Raw genomic sequence first — 20,786 nt, 5'->3', positions numbered from 1 at the left:
AGGAATATTTATCCTACGTGATTGTCTTGGACAGAAGTTAGTTCAACTCTTTAAGTACGAAGCTGTGAGCTGGAGTAGGCAAATCAAGAAATTAAATTAGATGCCAAATGCCCATGTGACAGTCCAACTTCATAAAAAAAATTTAGAATCATATGAATGACATGAGCTCAATACTTAAAATTTTCTATCATAGTCCATTACTATCTCTCCAGATCAGCTAAATTATTTTAAGCCCATCTTTTTCATTTGGCCAACACATTGACATAGGGTCCAATAATGCTGAATTTTCTCTCATCATGCATCTCAATATCCAGCGCAGGGGCACAGCTAGTAATTGAGGTTAGGGGGGCTTAAGGCAAAACTAATACTGAGGGGTATGGAATACCCAACAGGGTAAGCAGCAGGTATGGGGGACCTCCCCCAGAATTTTTTAAAGGATAAATGGCTCAAAATAGTGAGTTTTACGGCTTTCTGAGGGATATTTTATTAATCTTTACACTACTCTATAAGTACTATCCATCCAATTAAGTAAAATTGATTAACCTTAAAAATTTCTCAAAGCTCTGGGGGGGAGGGGGAGGGGGTGGTTTAACCCCCCAAAACCACTCTTCTTCTGCCACTGATCCAGTGGATTAGAAATGAAGTTAAAGAAACTGAAAGCTCTTCTGAGAGAAAAGCTCAACTATGATGCGCAATGTTAGCTTTTTTGGTAGTGTTGCCCATTTTCTACATAGTTACCTATGCGCTTCTGTTAATTCCCAACATGCCATGATATTTTGTGCAAACTTTGTAACTCAATTCACTGGGCAAATAAAAATCGCTATTGCGATTATTCATTAACAAAGCGCATTTCCACTAGCCTTATTCTTTATCATTAATATAGATACCAAAATGGCTCATTCACTGAAATTGATGCAGGACTTTCGAACTGGGGGCGAACTGGAAGTTTTTGAACAAAATTCAGTGGGTCAGAAAATTTGAGTACCCATCAGTGTGAACCTGACTCCATGAAAAAATACCTGAGGGAGGTTGCAGGCACCTAACCCACCAGACTGGATCTGCCCCATATCACATCACGCTTTTTCTCAAATTGCCAATTGGTTCTTTTTGAAACTACAAAGATGCTGTTCTTTAATCAGCTTACATCCTCTTACATACAGGCTTTTATTTTATTAATAAAACTTTCCTGCAGGATATGCCCCATTTTCTCATTATTTTTGTCTCCTTGCTTGATCCATAGTTTTAGGAAGGAGGTTTTCCATCAATTAATTTTTAATTGATTAAACATTTTTCAGCTTCCTCCTCAGAATTTTGCACAGAGAGAATTATTAATTACATTAATAAAGGTAGAAAATTAAAGGTGAAGCTAAAAAAGCTGAAGACATTATAGGGACATGGCAACATTCACAGAATCTTTTAAAAAAGGCTAGGTTTAACGGAATTAAGGAGTGTCATAAAATCTTCAAATGCTTAAAACTATTTTTAAGGCTAGGATAAAAAAGGCACAGAAAAGATATTGATAGGGACAAATAAATGGGTTAGCCACTGCATTGGGAGCTGAGGGCAGCAGTGGGATTAAATATGACATCACATTCTTTAAAAGTTCGTTTTTTGTTCGATCAAAAATAAATAATGATAATCTATTACAATACAATTGGGAATGAAGGGTAACAATATGTGATTCATCCAACGAAGTGAGACCTCGAGGACGGTAGTTATCTATGGTAGGCACCATTAAATATAACATGATGAATCTCCAAAGAACAACGGACAATTGACTTCAATTCCGTTTTACCAAGGGGCTATTCAGAAAGGATTAAGCAAGAATATTACAATATCATACAGATTGTGACGCTTCTATCGCTCATGAAGACACCTGGAAGTTTAAAAGATACATTCCGAATGTTAATTTTCGGGCATCCGATTATATACGGTCAACTGCCGACATCATACAAGTATTAACCAATTTAAACTTTAAACTCCGATAAATCCTGTCCAAAATGTTCGGCGATTTCGGACATAAAATGAGTTTACTACAAATGACGGGAAGGTGAAACGAAGCGTGAAAGACAGAAACCAGATTTCAAAATTATTGATCTTAGGATAGAGTTAAGATTTTGTATACCTTCAGATATGTGATTTTTAAAAAATACCTTTCTATGCAGCAATGGCATAGAAATTTCTACCGCTTGAAGATTGAATCATAATGCAATGGTCACCAATTTCTACAAATGACTTGTGCTATGATTTCTGTGGCTGGGGGAGAGAACTGACAGCCATTTTAAAGCTCAAATTTATCAAATTCATGCTTTAAATGGTAATAAGAGAGAGCAATACTTACTTTATAAATGTTATACACAGGCAATTGATTAAAACTTAGCAGGCTGTATATTCCTGGTTTTGTATGAAGCAATGGAACAAGACACCGTCAAGTAAACAAATAATTTCATTGGCACTTAATTACGGCATCAGAATTATCTGCAGCTAATACACTAAATTAACACTGATTAAATGTAGTTTACATGACAGCTAATCTATTTACTAACGTTCAGGTGATTTCAATGAAAAAGAAAAACACACATGACACTTAACGGCATTCGACTGTTATCAAATCAGTACTGCCAATACTGCCAGTACGTACCCAGAACATATATTTATTTCACAATGAAATCAGGAGAAATGCTAGAATAATATTTGGTAATATTAGTAAGGGAGGCATATATTGGTAGCCGATACAGGTAAAATAATACCAATTTAGACGAGAGTCTGTAGAGTTGGGGGGGAGTGGTGAATTTCAAAATTTGCATGTGGTAACATAAATATGACTGTCGTCTTACGCAACGTTGATCATGTTGGGGATGTAGGCTCATTTGGCGCTTTCAATACAAAGGATGAATAGTATGGCCATAAATACTCTACGCTACACAGTGATATAAACTCTATGAATATGGCAATGGGTAAGACGTATAAACTTTTTATTAGTAGCATACATGATGCTGTGAGGAGCATGAATCAGAGTGGCTATTATGTTCTAGAAGAAAATTCCATTAAATCTGTGGATGTTTTGGGCGTCGTTACTGAAATCAGAAATTACTGCCAGCTACCGACCAATAACTTCACTGTGATCAAAGGTTTGGGAATCTTCATGAAAGTTTGATTTTCGCTGCGTTTTGGTGATCAGCAAATTTTTAAAATTTAATTTTTGCAGTGGACGACGGCACCGGCGTTATCGACTGTATTCTAAGAATTCATGGAGAGGAGGTAGTTAATGTAACAGAAGCGAAATTAAATGAGGTATAGTACCTTGTCTTCGTGAGAAATTGATTTCTTAATTTTTCTCTCTGTATACATATTGCATTGATTCCTTAAAGCTATCGATGAAATGATGTAATTTGTGTTTTTCTGACGATATCTTTCTAAATCATGTATCACCCATCAGGGAAGCAAGGCAGTTATAACGCATTTGAGAAGGAAAAACAACTGTCCCTTTAATCTGAAATTGGGCGACACTATTCATGCACAAGGTGTAATCTCGGAATTCAGAGGGAAGAAAGAATTGAAATTACATACTATCAGTATCCTTTTTATCACTTGACGATAAGTTTATCTAGGTTTAGAAATTGCTACTGCTGCACACATTGAAAAGTCGGGTGAAGAATTGTGAATAAATTAATCACCTTTGATTTACCGAGATAAGCTGTAGATGCTAGCCTTTGCCCAAGACTTTGTACAACCTCACCCTTCAAATTTCAACTCGACATGAGATTCAGCAATTTTAAAATTAAAGTTAATTCCTCATTTCAACTTTGGTAGCATCCAAGATTTCAAGGATGAACATTAGGAAAAATAATAAACTTAATTGGTTTTTAGAGTAATTAGGGATATTTATGACATTTTCAAGCTGTCTTACAAGTAGAAAATGTGTTTATAGATATTAAAAGTTGCCCAATTGCGATATAAAATTGAAAACATCTTCATCTTGGAATCTATAAAAAATAAACTATTATATTCTCCAAAAAAATCTTGCAGCAGAAATTAACTGGGAGTGAATCACAGGTTTTGCTGTGTTATGTTAGTAGTCTGGTGGGAAAATTTTGGGAAAGAACTATTAGTTTCAGTGGCATGGCAGGAATTTCGTTCTGGGGTGGGGGTTCATGGGGAAAAAGTTTTGAAAAACGGTACTAAGCGATGGGTTTTAAAATAATTTTAATGATTCGCATTATCGAAAAAATTTCATTTGTTAAAGAAATAATTTGTAAATTCATGATTCGATGTTTAAATATTTAAAAATAATTGTGTTTATATTTCGGCAGGGGGGAGGAGGTCCAGAACCCCCCACTTGACGGTTTGACAAGTAGCCTTTATTAGGGAGGATATTATTTTTCCTCTTTAAAACTTACAGCCTGCTTGAATACATGGTGTCACTACTGGCTGGAAGCATCAATTAAGTCACTGGAAATAGAAGATATTATTTTGGAGGTAGAGTTGCACATTAAAATTTACTATTTTACTTCATAATTACTCTGTGATGAATTAATGATGGTGGGAATCATTTAGATTCAATCCTTAACTAATATCAGGACTGGTCACCAGTATGGATGAAGAGTGTCACAGAGTTTACCAGGTTCAAGCCCTTTACAGAGATGTATATAAAATAGGAAGAATAAAGTTTGAAGCCTATTTATCATTGTTTTATTAACTCAACTCAAGAGATGTAGTAATCATCAAATTGATATTCATAAACCCTTATTTGCGGCGGCAATTATACTCAACACAAGGTTGAGAGGAGCTGGAATGGTGAATTATAATTTTATAATCTAGCATTGATTTTTCATGACTTTGGCGTTGAAGAGAATGATTTTATAGGTGGGATAAAATGCAGTACAGTATGTGTTTGACCTGTAACAATACTCCACCCATAATTTAATATCAACTGACCTGGGTTTTGGCCGCTCAGTAGTGTTTTACAATACTCTCTTGTGGCCATTGGAAACCCATAAGGTCTCTGACCTTGAGGTCCAACACCAAGCACCTCCAAGGTGAGCACCAACCAAGTGCCTACACATTCTATGGTCATAATGAATTAAAATTGAACTTTGTTTTTCCACATAAATATTTATTGAATCACGACCATGGTTTCGACGCACTGTGTCATCCTATAAACCAGAAGTAGTTGGGGGGGAAATCAAGAGGTGGGGGAGGTTGAGAGGGGGAGAGGTTGGGTCTTCCCCTGGTTGTAAAAGCCAAGGGGATGGGGAGGTAGGTAGGGTCGATGCACTCAAGCTGACTAATTGAAGGGTAGGGGAGAGAGGGAAGAATACCATGGGACATTAACGGAGTACAAAATTTTCCATGTTTGTGAGCATAAGCGGAGGTGGGTGACCTTAGAAGGATAAAGAGAAGGGGAAAGGGAAACCTCTAATGTGTGAAGGCATGGGGTTGATGGATGAGGGAGATGTTGAGGAGCAGGAAGTATACAGAAGGTCAGTAACAATATCACAATTGGAGCTTACACATATTAAAATTTCAACTTGCTCCAGAACATCTAGCCTGGGGCCTTTACTTTCACAATGCAAGAATTCCAAGGAAAAATTGCTGGTGTGGCTTTTGTCTATCCGGTTTTTAGCAAAGTTGGACTTGGCATTGTTATGTTTAAAACAAGCTACGTGCTTCTTTAGTCTTTCTCTGAATTTCCGGCCAGTTTGTCCAATACAAACTACAGAACACTCGCACTTAAGTTTGTATACACCACTTTTTTCTAGACTTGGGATGACGTCTTTGGATTTTGAGAAAAAACTCCTTAGATTATAATTATAATAGAAGGCAGGTCTGATGTGATTTTTTGGGAGGGACTTGGTGGCTAGTAGGGACAAATTTTCCAAGTATAGAAATTTACTCCATTTATCTGCACTGTCACTTAGTGGAGGGGTTCCGTAAATGGATTTCATGGCGATTTTTTGTATTTTTTCCAATAAAGCTTATCAATCATGTCGGTTTTATAACCGTTGTTGATGGCTATATGTATAATGACGTTGAGTTCTTTTTGTATATTTACTGGCGACAGGAATTTTCAGTAGACGGTGGAGCATTGCATGGAAGGCTGACAGTTTCTACGAGTAATGATGCCTGGATTACCAAGTCCGTGTAGCAGTCCTTTGTGAAAATGGACAAATTCAATTTTCCAGAATTTTTCAAAATAGTTAGGTTGAGGAAATTGATGGCTTCATTCATTTCTTTTTCCATTGTAAATGTTATACACTTGTCCAAAGAGTTAAAAAGGTGAAAGAAAGTGTTGAGTTGTCTATCAGAACCTGACCATACACACAAAATATCGTCTACATAAGGATACCAAGCACACATTTTTTAACAATGGGATCATAGATGAAAAAAGTTCTTTTTCTAAAATGTCCAAATAAATGTCCGCAAGTAATGGGGATAAGGGTGAACCCATAGCCAACCCTTCAGGTTGGAGAAATACTTTTTCTTTGAATTTGAAATAGTTCTGTGATGAACATTTTTTAAGAGCGGAGCACAGATCTAGTATAATTGGAGCGGCTACACATTTCTTTAAGAGGATCTCTTCCAGGGATGCCGACTTACAAAAAATATTGGGGGGGCCCAAACTGTGGATCTTGCCCTGGAAAATTTTATAAGTAGTGAGTTTGAAGTTTTTTAAGCATTTTAGAAGAGTTATATGATCAACATTAGAACTCTGATAACACGAATCTTGATATCTGGACACTCCGGGGAAAATCGACAAGCCTGACACATTTTTTCCTCACACCCATAACGAATTTTTGAGGGGGCTCGGGCCCCCTCAGGCCCCATGGAGTCGACGCCACTGATCTCTTCTGCTAACTCAACAGCTCTTTTGGTGGGCACACTTGAAAACAGGTTGGTAGCGTCAAAAGACACAAGAATGCACTTCAGAGGGAGCACCAGTCGAAACTTCATTCTATGGTCGCCTGCCATTTCCATCTGGGCTCCCATCTTCATCATATTCTTTACTTCGTCATTCCAGGGCATTCTCTTTCTCTACCTATCTTTTACCTTCTGGTTTCTCTTTAAGAACTTATTTCATCATTGTGTCTTCACTTCATCAGATGCATTTTTTTGGTCAAAAATGGCACAGCTGATGAGACCACGGTCCCTTGATTCCAGGTCAGGACCAGTTGATACTACTTCAAGTGTGCATTATTACAGCTTACCGTATATGTCTGAATATAGTCCCCCCTTTTTTTTTCAAAATTGCCCGTGGTAAAAGTAAAGGGGGGGGACTATATTCAAACACATTTTTTAAACTTTTCCCGAAGCTGAAGCCTCAAAATTAGGGGGGGGGACTACATATATTAGCAGAAATACGGTATTTCATTATGAACCTCAAAAGTTAAGTTTTGACTGAAAATTGGGAGTATCCATGATCTTATACCTAATGGCTCAAGCGCCCATTGCCTTGCTTTCAATAATGACCCATATATGTAGTTCTGCTGCATCACATAAGCAAAGAGAGAGATTGATACTAACTCATGGGCGTACACAGCAAGGGCCAGCTGCCCTCCCCCATGTCATATGATCAATATTAGAAACTTAAAACTCGATTAACTGGACACTGGGAAAATTGACAAGCCTGATGCATTTTTCCCTCATCCCCATCACAAATTTTTGAGGGGGCTCGGGCCCCATGGAGTCGGCGCCACTGCCTCTATTGATACCCCATTGAAATACCTATGTCTTTCCACACTTGCCAGCAGTTTGTGATCAAGTTGCATTGTCCCAAATTAAGCAACAGTATAACATTGTTACATCAAGAAAATGAGGGCTGAAGTGAGATATTGTTTTTTTCAATCATAGTTTTCCACTGCAACTTGAGGTAAAAATCTCTAGCAGACTTTTAGTGGATTACCTGTGAATACAGTACCATTATCATTGAAACACCAACACTTGCATGAAGGTATTTGTGTGAGGGTCAGCCATTACTAACCAATAAAACCTCTTTTGGGTCACACATCAGTGCAGCAGACCAATAAGAATCTGAATACATGGTGTGTGTGATTATGACATGAAACATTTGCTTTGATCTTGCCCCTACAGTAACTTTTATCATTCTTTCCTCAGGGTACAAGAAATTTAGGCTCTTGCCTCTAAGACAATAATTATCAAATTTTATGCTAAATGGCTTTATGGTAGCACATTTTAAAAATTGAAGTATAATTACATTTAAGTGATAGGCAGAAGGTGTCTAATGTGGTATGTATTTCACCTATTACAGTTGCTATTATTAGATCATCTTTTATAATATTAACCCCATAAATTAAGTTATGGGTGATATTAACCAAGAAAAAGTAAACAGGTGAAGTAATAGTGACATTTTAGGGCGGGATACAAGTGAAGTTCAAGTCAATTCTGCTTCCATAATCAATGTTAACAGAAATCACTTGTGCATCAGCCATAGCTTTACTGCACTGATAATTTCCCAATTACATTATTGATGAACGTTATAACCTTTAGAGCAATTCATCATGCAGTTACTTGTATAATATATTTTGTTACTTTGTAGTCAAGGGTGCTGGCTTGATATTCATATTGCATCATTCACTAATTTGTTTAAAATGTTCAGAACCACTTAGGTTTTACATTGTTTTAATCCAAGGTACTTCCTTTTCATTGCCACTCTGCTACTATTGTTTATACTAAAGCAGTGGAAGAGCAAACCGAACTCAAACGCATATATATGTATAAATTAAAATATTCCTGACATGCAATCACAGATGCACTATGTATATTGAAAACTAAGTTATTAATAGGTAGTCTATCTACAGAAAATTATACTGAGGACTTGAGCGTTCTGAATAGGAGTTTATGGTAGTTTTGTGCCAGTCTCCTTTCCAATTAGAATCCACAACAACATATGATAACACTTAAGGTCAAGCTGTGACCCCCATATGGTGATCAACTTCCCCCACTTCCCTTGACCCCCTTACTTTTACTTCCTGTCTGTCATGAAATCATAACTCCACTAAAGCTTAAGGCATGCCCAAATGAAGCATATTCAAGGCAGCTTTGGCTATTTTTGCCATGGTCATTCAAATACATCACACCATAAATGGTTGTATCCTCAGGTTTAAGGATAGGGTATTGGCAATGGGTTCCACATCACCTTCCACAATCTCTTTTATTGGTAATAAGCCGAACCATAGACTTCTCACGTTGACTATGTAAGGACTGAATTGTAAGGTCATTTAGATGAGGCTGAGTTGAAACTCAAAGGTAAGCAGGTGGGAACAGGAATTCCACTCATTGTCAGCCTAAGTGGCACCCACAAAAAATGCACATTTTATTCCATTCTCAACAGATCCTCCATTGATAAAAAGGGTTGAAAGTGCCTAACAGCCTGGTGACATTCAGAGAGGGGCTATTGAATATCCCTTCTAGGGTACCCTTTACACTATATATAATGGTAATTTGTCAAGGTGACAAATATGTACAGGAGAGAAAATACCAAAAATGTACATAAATGTTTAGTTTTTTGGAGAATTAGTAATGAGGCAATCTTAATGTTACCCTTCTCGAAGTCATGTATAAATTTGTTGTATACATAACCCTGCTGGGAGGTTACCCCGAGAACTACCTAGCCCATCCTGAATCCACCACTGGTAGTAGCAATAGGGCATATGTTTGATGGCGTGAATTAACCTAAGAAATGATGCCTATGTATTATTACCATATAGCTCAATATCCCTCCACCTGCATCACATAGAGCAATGTTGATTTAGTCTGAACTCCGCATAGAGGCGATAGCAGTATCAGCCACATAAGGAATATATTGCCTTGGTCTAACCTTACAGAGGAAACTATGTTGAGTGCACTTAGTATTTGCTACTGCCTTAATGCTTAAGAACACTCGAAAACGCTTGGTTTATTTTATTCACTAGATTAGACATTCGTTTTAGGGATCACTTCGGCTATTCGCGAAAATAATGAAAATGAGGAATCAAAATCCTTATTTTTCACTTCGATGAGTTCCCCAAATTATTCCTCTAAAAGCATATGCACATAAGACTTAGAATAGCTTGCAATATACCAAAATAGGCATAGAAGTTTACCTCTAAGGAAACTTTGCAACAGATGTTGAACCTATTCAGTTGTACTAGCTTCCTCGAGGTTACAGCAGAGGTAAGAATGGCACATTATAATTTACTGTTTTACTTCGTATTTACTCTGAAGAATTAACAAGGGTGCACATCTATAACTAATATCAGGATTGGTCACCTATATGGATGAAGAGTGTCACATAGTTTACCAAGTACAAGCCCTTTACAGGGATGTACATAATACAGGAATAAGAAAGTTTGAAGCCTTAGTATCAGTTTCATTCACTTAACCCAAGAGACGTAGTGGTCATCAAACTGCTATTCACAAAGTGCCCTTAGTTGCAGCAGCAATTACACTCAACACAAAAGGTCGACATTGAAGCTAGAATGGTGAAAAACTAAGTACAACAACCAGATCGAGGAAGTGACAAGGGATAAATGAGAAGTAAGCTGATAATTTTTAATTTGTTTATTGTGAAAATTGACTAGTTTATGTAAATATAAACATTAAAAACTTTGGACGCAATTAAGTTAGAATGAATGCAAGCAAAACAACGAATTTAAGAAATGATCAAATGCATGAGAGAAAATACCAGTAATATGATTGCTGTTTAATCAACCTCTTCGATTGTTGGACCAGAGCCAGGGGCGGCACCACCAGCACCAGGAGGCATTCCACCAGGCATACCACCTGGCATACCTCCAGGCATTCCACCGGCACCACCTTGATACAGCTTCGTAATAATGGGATTGCACACTTGCTCCACTTCCTTCTGCTTGTGCTCATACTCTTCCTTTTCAGCCAACTGATTCGCGTCGAGCCACTTAATAATTTCGTCGCACTTATCAAGAATGGTCTTCTTGTCTGCCTCTGATAACTTATCTTTCAGTTTTTCATCTTCCGCCGTACTCTTCATGTTGAAGCAATAAGATTCCAAACTGTTCTTCGCCTGGACCTGCTGCCTTTGCTTCTCATCTTCCGCCTTGTACCTTTCAGCATCGTTGACCATCCTCTCAATTTCCTCCTTGCTGAGACGACCCTTGTCGTTAGTGATAGTGATCTTATTCTCCTTCCCAGTTGACTTATCCACTGCAGTTACATTCAGGATGCCGTTAGCATCAATGTCAAAGGTTACCTCAATTTGAGGCACACCTCGAGGTGCAGGGGGAATACCGGTCAGCTCAAATTTACCCAAGAGGTTGTTGTCCTTCGTCATGGTCCTCTCTCCTTCGTATACTTGAATCAGCACACCCGGTTGGTTGTCCGAATAGGTTGTGAAGGTCTGGGTCTGCTTAGTGGGAATTGTAGTGTTGCGCTTGATCAATGCGGTCATCACGCCTCCAGCCGTCTCGATTCCAAGTGATAGTGGGGTAACGTCCAACAGCAAAAGGTCCTGAACGGCTTCAGATTTGTCGCCATGCAAAATTGCTGCTTGCACAGCAGCGCCGTAGGCAACAGCTTCGTCGGGGTTGATGGATTTGTTCAACTCCTTCCCGTTGAAGAAATCTTGCAGAAGTTTCTGAATCTTGGGAATACGGGTAGAGCCTCCCACTAGAACGATGTCATGAATCTGCGACTTATCCATCTTGGCATCCCTTAAAGACTTCTCCACCGGCTCCAAAGTACTGCGGAAAAGATCTGCATTGAGTTCCTCGAACCTAGCCCTCGTGATGGAAGTGTAGAAATCAATTCCCTCGAAGAGCGAGTCTATTTCAATGCTAGCCTGGGTGGAAGATGACAAAGTTCTCTTCGCCCTCTCGCAGGCTGTTCTCAGTCGCCGAACAGCCCTCTTGTTCGGAGTTAAATCTTTCTTGTATTTCCTCTTGAACTCCTGAACGAAGTGGTTCACCATCCTGTTGTCGAAGTCTTCACCTCCCAGATGCGTATCTCCAGCGGTAGACTTCACTTCAAAAATACCATCTTCAATAGTCAAAATGGACACATCGAAGGTTCCGCCACCCAAGTCGAAGATAAGGACATTCCTTTCACCAGACCCCTGGAAAACAAAGAGAATATCCAACCCGTAAATACAACAGAAAGGAATATGGTATGCATACTAAAAGACACTAATGACGAGCACACTGAAACAATTTCAAAGTGATGAACTTGATCTCCAAGTTAATTAATAAAGAAAATTACTGCAGTGCGTTAAGCTGGATCTTTACACTCAATTGATACATAGGAAGTTGTGCTACTCGACAAGTTGGTTAGATGAACCAACGAACTTTTCAATACAGAGTCCAAATAAGGTTATGTTTAAAATCATGAGCAGCAACGAGCTGACATGACTTAATTCAAGTATAGGAACGTAAGCTACTAATAGGAAACTTTACTGTTAAATTCATCCACTACTCGGAAGCAGTACAAACCTTCTTGTCAAGTCCATAGGCGATGGCGGCTGCTGTGGGCTCGTTGATAATTCGCAACACGTTGAGTCCAGCGATCGCTCCAGAATCCTTCGTGGCCTGGCGCTGAGAATCGTTGAAGTAGGCAGGTACTGTGACAACAGCATTAGAAACAGTCTTTCCAAGGTAGGCTTCCGCGGTTTCCTTCATCTTCGTGAGAACCATCGACGAAATCTCCTCCGGGAAGAAAGTCTTAGTTTCTCCTTTGTACTGAATTTGAATCTTTGGCTTGCCGCCATCACTTACAACAGTGAATGGCCAATGCTTCATGTCAGACTGCACCGATGCATCCTCGAATCGGCGACCAATTAACCGCTTTGCATCTGAAATAATTAAACAATTCCAAAATCATTCATGATAGTAGGCCCCCCGAGTACCAATTACAGATTCTTTACATTGTAGGACGGAAATGAAGGTATATACATAACTATCAGGGAGGACCATTTAAGGAAATGACCGTGACCCAATTACATCCATGATCTCACCAGCCACATCGTCACGATGACTACGTCACATCCTTAAGATGTGATTAACCAAATCAAAATGGCGGTGGAGGCTATAGCCTGATCTGAATTCAGACCCCTTATGTGTGCTTACCGAAAACAGTGTTGTTGGGATTCATTGCCACTTGGTTCTTCGCCGCATCTCCAATAAGACGTTCTGTGTCCGTGAACGCGACATAACTGGGTGTGGTGCGGTTGCCTTGGTCGTTGGCAATGATTTCCACCTTCCCGTGCTGGAATACGCCCACACACGAGTAGGTAGTCCCCAAATCGATACCAACTGCTGGTGCTTTCGCCATCTCTGTGGATTTAAGAACACGACATGTTAGTAGATGTAACATTCCACTTCCAACAACAGGATCCGAAATGGCCGCTTATGACGCTGAACACATTGCAAATAACTATTACATTCTATCAAATTACTGTTTACAATAAATTAGAACAAATTCAGTTTCGCCACACGAAAAAGGCTAACTTCAAATACGAAGCAACTTAGATGCAATGAAGTAGCCATTACAGAAAGAATGTCCGACCGACTAGTACAGAGAACTTGATTATTAACTATGCAACGTGGGAACACTCACCTAATACTCAGAAAGATTCACCAGACGAATATAATACTGCACTCTTATCACAATTGCTCACAGCGAGAGTCGTCTTCCTCAGCGAACTGCTTGCCGTCCTCGGAGATTCCAAATTGACCCCGGAGTTGCGGCGCGCTGCTATATATGCATCTAGCACGTTTTCTCCGAAGTTCCCCACAGTTCCAGAACCTTCGGCAGGCATCTCAGCCAATCACAGACGAGAGCGGTTTTTTCCATAATTGTGATTGGCTACTATATAAATCTTCCAGATATTTCTGGACTACTGAATTCGAAATAACTAGAATATCCGATTAATAAAATATCCTTATAAGATATTAACTAATATTTTAGCACCATTACGGAAACATAATAATAACATTAACAATATATTTAAAAGTTTTAAATAAAAACACATAAATAATTGATCCAATTATATTCCACCAAAAATGTTATTTTAGTCATTATTTCAATAGCTTTCAGGAATAAATTCATATTCCAGGTGATTATGAGTAAAAATTTTCCATTAGGCATCAATCTAGCGGTATTCTTTGCCATCAAATCAAGTAAAATTTCGAATGCACTACAGCATTTGTTGTAAGCACGAAGTGTTTGACATCCTTGAAGTGCTTGAACGATGAAGAATAAGGTACTTACATTGTAATGAGATAATTGTAATTAATCTTCTAATTAATTGTCAGCTGAATGATAATTGCTAAAATTAACACGTTACATGGCAATGATGACAGGCTGGCTACCGGCATGGCAGCCAAATTTTTGTTATAATTTTATTACGTTTTTTTAGTGTAATTGCATTTATTTAGGGAATATTCAACTCCAATCGATGGATTTTTAAAATTTCAAGTTAATTTCCTTCATACGAGAAGTTGACTAGCCTATCAAATTAATACTTGCCTTATGACGAAACGTCTTAATTCGAGCATCGTGTCGTTTGAGATTCTCTGGAATTATATCCCGAAGATACCCAAATGTTAATAGTGCTATTTACTCGCAATCATGCTGTAATACTAATATTACCAAAGTTCTAGTTTGGTTCTCCGGGGGCCCGTTGATAATTTTTCGCGATGGCCATAAAGTCTCTTTGCTACCCTCAGAGTCTGTTTGCTATCTATAATAACTTAGAAAGTCTTTAAATTTTTAAGAGTCTACTCTAATGGCGATGGTATTAAACTGGGTCTTCGCCTGTAAAGTCTAGGAATGTGTATGACCTTCGAGAAAATGCATTGACCCGTTTCTCGAAACCCCCCTTACTTTTGTTTTAGTTCACTGATTTTATCCTTTATTATAAGATTTGCGGTGTTTCTCCTTATTCAACATAAATAACCTAGACCAGAAAAATTTTGCACGTATCAGATAAATGAAGTGAGGGACGCCTTAAGGAAGTCGTGAGCATGTCCCAATTAAGGAAATGTGCTCTGGTTTGATGGATCGTCTGAGGATGTATCAGCTGTTTTGCATTCAATGTGAAGCTGGAGGTTAAGAACTAACGGTGAGTATGTTCAATAGCATTTCATGCTTGTATAATTCACCCCTTCAAACGAAGCAATTGTGATTTGAGACTCGAGAACAAACGAAAATTTTTATTGTCAAAAGAATTATTCTTCATTGATGCGATAATTAGAGTCATTTATTAATTTATGTTATTGTAAGTCGTGGTATCTTCATAGTAAATCTCTGTTGTTAACAAATTTTCCAAACAGTATCCCAGCTGCATACTTGTTGTTACTCACATTGTGACCACGCTTGGACCTCCACCGTTGATATATTCCCAAAAATTAAATTATGATGGACCAGTATTCACTTAGGTACGTGGTATAGTGTACTTACTAGGTAGGTACTCTTTACTTGACCTCTTCCACCATCACTTCACAGTTGCTGGCGAATCTTTATGGTCCTAGGCCCCTCTTAATGGGAAATAATTTACTTTTGCTGGATTATTGTCAGATTCATCTTTGTTAGGAAGTAATAAATGAATTCTATGCTTGACTGATAAGCAATAATTGCAACAATTAACATTTACTTACCTTCTGTTACTTAGCTATCCTAGTGCATACAAACAGATGAATTTATTTTATTTATCAGTGAATGATGGCATCAAAGCGGTTCAGTGCCTTTTAGGTAAAGAAAGGACTGGTGCGTTTTATTCCTAGCCGGCCAATTACCTATATTAGTTGTCATACAATTGCCTAATAAGCATCAATTGTTAAACAGCTAAAAGGAGGAAGTCTGACACAGATGGATTTGAAGAAGCTACCTCAATTGCTGTGTCACACAATCTTTTCAGACTTACTACAAGGCACATTTGCGGGATGTATACAACACTAATGATTATAGGTGATATCACATGCTGAATTAATACAAAAACCAACTTTTAGTCAGTTAAGGTGGTTTTAAGTGGAAACTTTGGATTGAAGAATGAATGGCGATGAGGACTCTGCCACTACTATGCTTAAGACTGCTTTGTAGATACCAGTCAAATCTGTGCTGGCAAAAATTTTGTAAGCCCAGCTCAGAATCCTCTGTATCCATTGGAAGATTAGTTTCAACTAAGTTGTAGGTACAAGGATATCACACTTGCAAACACCAAAAGATAGTTCTGGAAGGGCTAATTTAGATCTAATTCCACTTATGTTTTGGAAATAAATTGAATACCTGGGTTTACTCTTGGAAGATACTAGTTTTTATGAGTGACAATTTTCAGAACACCACTGGGTGCTTTCCATTCATGCGACTCACGCGTCGACTAGTGTCAACTCACGGTAACTGTTTATAACTCTCCAATTCCTGCGCGTAATCGTTTGTTGACTTGTGTCACAACAGTCGGCGACACACATAGAATGGAACACGAAAACCGTGATGCAAGTTGACTTGTATCGATGAATGGAAAGCACCCACTACAGTACATATTTCATTGTTAGCACACTCTTCCCCTTCTCAGGCCCCTTTTTCAAATTGCCACATGGGGCATTCAAATATGTAGATCATTTTGGAAGGTAAAACACCTTGTAATTCCACATTTTCTTACTTTATATTTTGTTTAGTCCATTCAATGAAGTCATGCCCCTGACAACAAATTATTCATAGATCATTTTGTAAGGGGTTTGGTCTCTGGCAAGAGCCACATGTGAAAGACTATCAGGTAGTTTCTTGTCCAAGCTAGAAAACTTTTCAATCTAATTGTCAATATCTGAAATATTGTGAAGTAGAATGGACATAAAACTTACAGCTTTCACTTACGGATTTTAATAATCGTTTATTGCTATGAATGAAGGACAAAATCAGATCTCTTGGTATCAGGAAGTACTTGGAGTCATGGAAAAAGTAATGTTTCAGCACCAAGGAAAAGTCAATCAAAAAAGTATCTGTTATCCAGAATACATAGTATTTACTATGAAAGCACCTGTTAATCCTATTCTAATTCAAAATATGTTAATAATTATTGATTTCTATCTTTAACCCTGGTTCAAGCAAAAAAAATTCCCTCATAATTTTCCATTAAAATATCATTTAAACTTGTTGCTCGATTCGATAAGGGTCATTGAGGTCTTATTGAGATAAAATTTCATACTTGAATTTATATATGATAAAAAAAAATAAGGGGACAAAGGGAGAATTTTTGCAAAAAATACTTTTTGCCTTAATAAAGGACCCTAATTAGGGGTGAAATGTGATTCTTGAATGTACTCATATTACACTTATGCGAAAGAAATTCCTGTAATTGTAAAGGGGAAAATTTTTAATTTATGCTATATACATGGATGGCTGCCTCATTAAAAAGCTTACTCACACAGATTATAAGCTTGTCTCCATAGAAGTGAAGACATCCGTATCAGATTTCATGAAAGATTACAGAAGAGAACCATTGAGTTTTCATGTATGGCATTGATTGAATGCAGTAATAGATTCTGTACAAATGTAATGTTGTTGTATGCTATGCTTGGGCATAGCCAATACATACGTATTTATGATAGGTCTCCCTATACAATGGGCAGGTTATTAACCAAATATGATATTCTGGCTTTGTTTAAAAGATTTGTAATAATGTATGCATAAAAAAGCCATATTCTGGGGGAAGAAGCTGGTCTCCCACCCCACTACGATTATGTCCATGCTATATTTATGAGGTGTAATAATTCTCTGCCAGCTTTCTTAGCGAAAAATTTTCAACTCTGTGAAGTGATAAATACCTGACATGTTATTTCCTGCATCACTTGTAAAAGATTTATGGATAAATTATGGATACATTTTTCGCAGCCTTTCTATCCATGGTTTATTTTTATCTTTGCAGTGGTGGATTTGTGGGAGCAAAAGGGGCAGCAATTTCCTCTACGGCAAAAAATAATACATACCACATCAGTAATGAAATAATCAGTGTGATATATTATAGTATTTATTAACACTTGAATGAAGAGCTTTTTCAGTTCTGATTAATGTTAAAATTTATTACTTCCTGTTACAAAATCAAATACACGTTAAATGTCACACATCTAAAGTTTGAGTAATTAGAGCAGCACCTCTAAGTATCCAATAACTTGAAGGATTACTAGTTGGCAGAAGTACTGGCATTATAAAATTAGTGCTATGACCAGTAGTTGACAACACACCTGCACGCAAAGGAGTTTTGTATAGAGGAGCAACATACCGCTTTTGAGTGTCTACTATTTTATTGCTCTCTTTAGGGAGAAGCAGCATTGCTGGTAATGGAGGATTCATTTCACCTGAAAAAAAGAAGTCTCAAGTAAATATGTAAATCCAAACTTCAGTCATCAAAAAGAAAAAAAAACCAAAATTACTTTTTGCACCTAAATTCATCATGTTTGTGGGCTTAGAAAAGGCTTTTGACAACGTGGATTGCGATGCAATCCTGAAAGAAATTTTAGTATTTTACAATGATAGAAGAACTGTCCACAATTTATGTAAAAATCAAGTAGCTGTGAAGAAACAATAATATTGCTCTTTGATTTACATATTATGTTCGATATGCTTGTTATGCAAAGCATAGGTTTTCAATATTTAAGGCTAATGCACTTGCATGTTTTTCTAAAATTCTCTATATCTCTTGATGTCCAGTTTTCTTTCCTGATTCTTACCTGGTAATGGGTCAGTGAGAAGCATACTGTTCACGTCCCACCTGGCAGCATCTATGAACAGGCCATGAATATTTACTCCATCTTCTGGTGGAACAATCTGCTTATAGATGGTTTTAGGCTGAAATAAATAAAAATTAATCCACATTACTGAGTTTCCAATAAAAATGCGGTCTATAGTATGATACAAAACATCAATTTTTACATGGTTGCCAGTCCCCTTCAGGTATTACAGGCATTTGGACAATAGGGTTCACACAAGGTACTTTTTCGAGAAAAAATCAAGTACAAGAAATACAACAGAGAAGAGGATATTTTTGAAAGCATATCTTCCAATGTAAAAATAAGTGGTCTCTCTTGTTCTTTTTGTTGCTGAAGAAGTGCTTTCTTCATTTAGATGATAGAGCTCCTCGAACTCTGGTGTCTTGCTCTTTTTTTACAGACAGTAGTTGGAGCTCTCAATGAAATGGGCAAAAAAGATATACTGAATGTGCTTTATAACAGTTCACAATTAACAGGCAAACTAGTCATTAAATTAATGCTTCAGATAGATTTTCTTTAATAATGTAAAATATACCATATTTTCTTTAGTAATGTAAAAGTTTGAATATCTAAACAGTGGTGACTATTTAGATATTCAAACTTTTGATGAAAATGATGATGTGGGGAAACGTGGATAGCTAAAATACAGTTCAACCTCGATATAACGACACCCCACGGTGCACTAATAAACACTCGCTATAGCGAATTGTCGCTTTACCGGAGGTGGAGCAAGTAATAGCCAATATACCTCTTGCGAACAGATATACAGGAACAGGAGTGGTGCGGCGACAGATAAACATCTATCCGATAAACGTAAGCATAAATCCAGACGAAAGGCGATGTTTTTTTGCATCACTAAATTTCCTTACTCAAATAACGACTAACTATCAAACAATTTATAAGCGCCGCACTGAATAAAAATCATGCAAAGCATTGTTTCGTCAATCATTATATTTATCGAACGACAGTTTACCACATAAATTTGAGACTGAGCACTCCATTAACTTCATTTCTAACAGATCGCTAGCAATTACAGAGGTTAAGGAGTCTTGATGAAAGTCTTCCGGCGGTGAAACCCTCGCTATGGCGAGAGCCAACACCGAAAGGGTCTCGTAAAAACGAATTTTTTAACACGCTTATTATAGGGTCAATTGACGGTGCATCGGCTATCTCTCGTAATAGCGGGAGTGTCGCTATAGCCGTACTCGCTTTAACGAGGTTCCACTGTAAGTATATTAAATATGCTGAAGTATTTTTTAAATATTTGATTGCAAATGAATGTCATTTATGACTGGAATAGATATCATGCCAATATAAATGTAATAAATTAGCATACAATAATAGTTTTAATTTCTTATGTGATGAAACTAATAGATAACAGTGGGATAATAAGTATCCCAATCAAATACTAGAGGAAAAATGACTGTGTCTATCAGTGTTGTTAAAGAGAGCCTGTAGTATGTACTTATTTTTAAATAGAGCTATTTACAGTGTTGGTATTAATAAATCATATGTTTCAGATATTATCTAGAAGATAATGATGCAGGTCTCTTTTTGAATGAGTTTTTTTTACCAATTCACTGTTCTTGGAAATATAGAGGAAAAATTCTTAAACTGCAAAAATACTTATTTTACTGCTCATATTTTTTCATAGATAAGTTTTAAGTAAAGAAATTTGTCTGAAAATATTTGTAGTATCTTGCATCACCAAGAAATGATATGATACTTCCGGCTATTATTCGTCACTTCACTGATAAGATAAGTGCAATCTTATCTCACCTATATTTGGACTCGAGTTGAGCTTAAGCTAAACACAAAAGACATTGCCTCAGACTATGGGAGAATTTTGCTCAATGACCTGTTTATAGTTTTCGAGTTATTAAAAGCTTTTGGGATGAAGGGACATGTAAAGTTTTTAATAAATGACTTGAGGTACAAACAACTGTATTTCTCTCAAATAGTTTAACAGTTCACCAAATGGAGTCAAGCACTAACTCTGTGCAGCAACAGTGCTGCAGTGTACAACTAAGAGACTTGAACTATATAAAACCCTCA

The 20,786-nt window shown here is 37.4% G+C and overlaps 4 protein-coding genes and 1 long non-coding RNA gene across 7 annotated transcripts in view; 2 read left to right on the top strand and 3 right to left on the bottom strand.

The window, feature by feature from the left end:
* LOC124159203 overlaps nucleotides 1–2,603 on the bottom strand; it is a 34,499-nt gene extending 31,896 nt beyond the window's left edge. Inside the window, exon 1 of the mRNA XM_046534851.1 lies at nucleotides 2,342–2,603. The gene's annotated coding sequence lies outside the window, so the exon portion shown is untranslated. The remainder of the gene's footprint in view (nucleotides 1–2,341) is intronic.
* A 225-nt stretch (nucleotides 2,604–2,828) lies between these two features.
* On the top strand, nucleotides 2,829–4,714 carry LOC124159204. 2 transcript variants are annotated; one of them, XM_046534853.1, is made up of 5 exons: nucleotides 2,829–2,957; nucleotides 3,036–3,131; nucleotides 3,209–3,294; nucleotides 3,440–3,575; nucleotides 4,581–4,714. In XM_046534853.1, the coding sequence occupies exons 1-5, from the start codon at nucleotides 2,942–2,944 to the stop codon at nucleotides 4,697–4,699; spliced, it is 453 nt and encodes a 150-aa protein (XP_046390809.1). In that variant the 5' UTR covers nucleotides 2,829–2,941; the 3' UTR covers nucleotides 4,700–4,714. The 2 variants fall into 2 exon arrangements, with proteins under 2 accessions (XP_046390809.1, XP_046390808.1); XM_046534852.1 differs by having other exon boundaries at nucleotides 2,829–3,131.
* A 5,831-nt stretch (nucleotides 4,715–10,545) lies between these two features.
* On the bottom strand, nucleotides 10,546–13,720 carry LOC124159201 (heat shock 70 kDa protein cognate 4). The gene is made up of 4 exons (XM_046534849.1): nucleotides 13,585–13,720; nucleotides 13,095–13,301; nucleotides 12,462–12,820; nucleotides 10,546–12,088 (listed from the first exon to the last, which is right to left on the bottom strand). The coding sequence occupies exons 2-4, from the start codon at nucleotides 13,297–13,299 to the stop codon at nucleotides 10,703–10,705; spliced, it is 1,950 nt and encodes a 649-aa protein (XP_046390805.1). The 5' UTR covers nucleotides 13,300–13,301; nucleotides 13,585–13,720; the 3' UTR covers nucleotides 10,546–10,702.
* Nucleotides 13,721–13,890: 170 nt separating this feature from the next.
* Nucleotides 13,891–17,925, top strand: LOC124159202. 2 transcript variants are annotated; one of them, XR_006864920.1, is made up of 4 exons: nucleotides 13,891–14,230; nucleotides 14,956–15,091; nucleotides 15,303–15,407; nucleotides 17,891–17,925. It is a non-coding gene; the product is annotated as an uncharacterized LOC124159202 (long non-coding RNA). The 2 variants fall into 2 exon arrangements; XR_006864921.1 differs by lacking the exon at nucleotides 15,303–15,407 and having other exon boundaries at nucleotides 13,896–14,230.
* A 98-nt stretch (nucleotides 17,926–18,023) lies between these two features.
* LOC124159738 (dynein axonemal heavy chain 6) overlaps nucleotides 18,024–20,786 on the bottom strand; it is a 126,592-nt gene continuing 123,829 nt past the window's right edge. Inside the window, exons 70-71 of the mRNA XM_046535648.1 lie at nucleotides 18,693–18,810; nucleotides 18,024–18,320 (exon numbers count right to left, since the gene is read on the bottom strand). Coding sequence (XP_046391604.1) covers nucleotides 18,082–18,320; nucleotides 18,693–18,810 — 357 coding nt within the window. The 3' untranslated portion in view covers nucleotides 18,024–18,081. The remainder of the gene's footprint in view (nucleotides 18,321–18,692; nucleotides 18,811–20,786) is intronic.

The sequence above is a fragment of the Ischnura elegans genome, chromosome 5 (genome assembly GCF_921293095.1).
Source record: "Ischnura elegans chromosome 5, ioIscEleg1.1, whole genome shotgun sequence".
Lineage (NCBI taxonomy): Eukaryota > Metazoa > Arthropoda > Insecta > Odonata > Coenagrionidae > Ischnura > Ischnura elegans.
Note: the sequence above shows the minus strand (reverse complement) of the source record. Positions and strands in the feature narration are given on the sequence as shown.

Bases quoted from the DNA above. Each gene is read 5' to 3' on its own strand.
- LOC124159204 (XM_046534852.1), top strand. From the start codon at position 2,942: ATGAATATGGCAATGGGTAAGACGTATAAACTTTTTATTAGTAGCATA. The intron at 3,295-3,439 runs GTATAGTACCTT...ATCACCCATCAG, and splicing joins CAGAAGCGAAATTAAATGAG to GGAAGCAAGGCAGTTATAAC. The intron at 3,576-4,580 runs GTATCCTTTTTA...AACTAATATCAG, and splicing joins ATTGAAATTACATACTATCA to GACTGGTCACCAGTATGGAT.
- LOC124159201 (XM_046534849.1), bottom strand. From the start codon at position 13,299: ATGGCGAAAGCACCAGCAGTTGGTATCGATTTGGGGACTACCTACTCG. The intron at 12,821-13,094 runs GTAAGCACACAT...TAATTATTTCAG, and splicing joins TCCCAACAACACTGTTTTCG to ATGCAAAGCGGTTAATTGGT. The intron at 12,089-12,461 runs GTTTGTACTGCT...TTTGTTTTCCAG, and splicing joins CCTATGGACTTGACAAGAAG to GGGTCTGGTGAAAGGAATGT.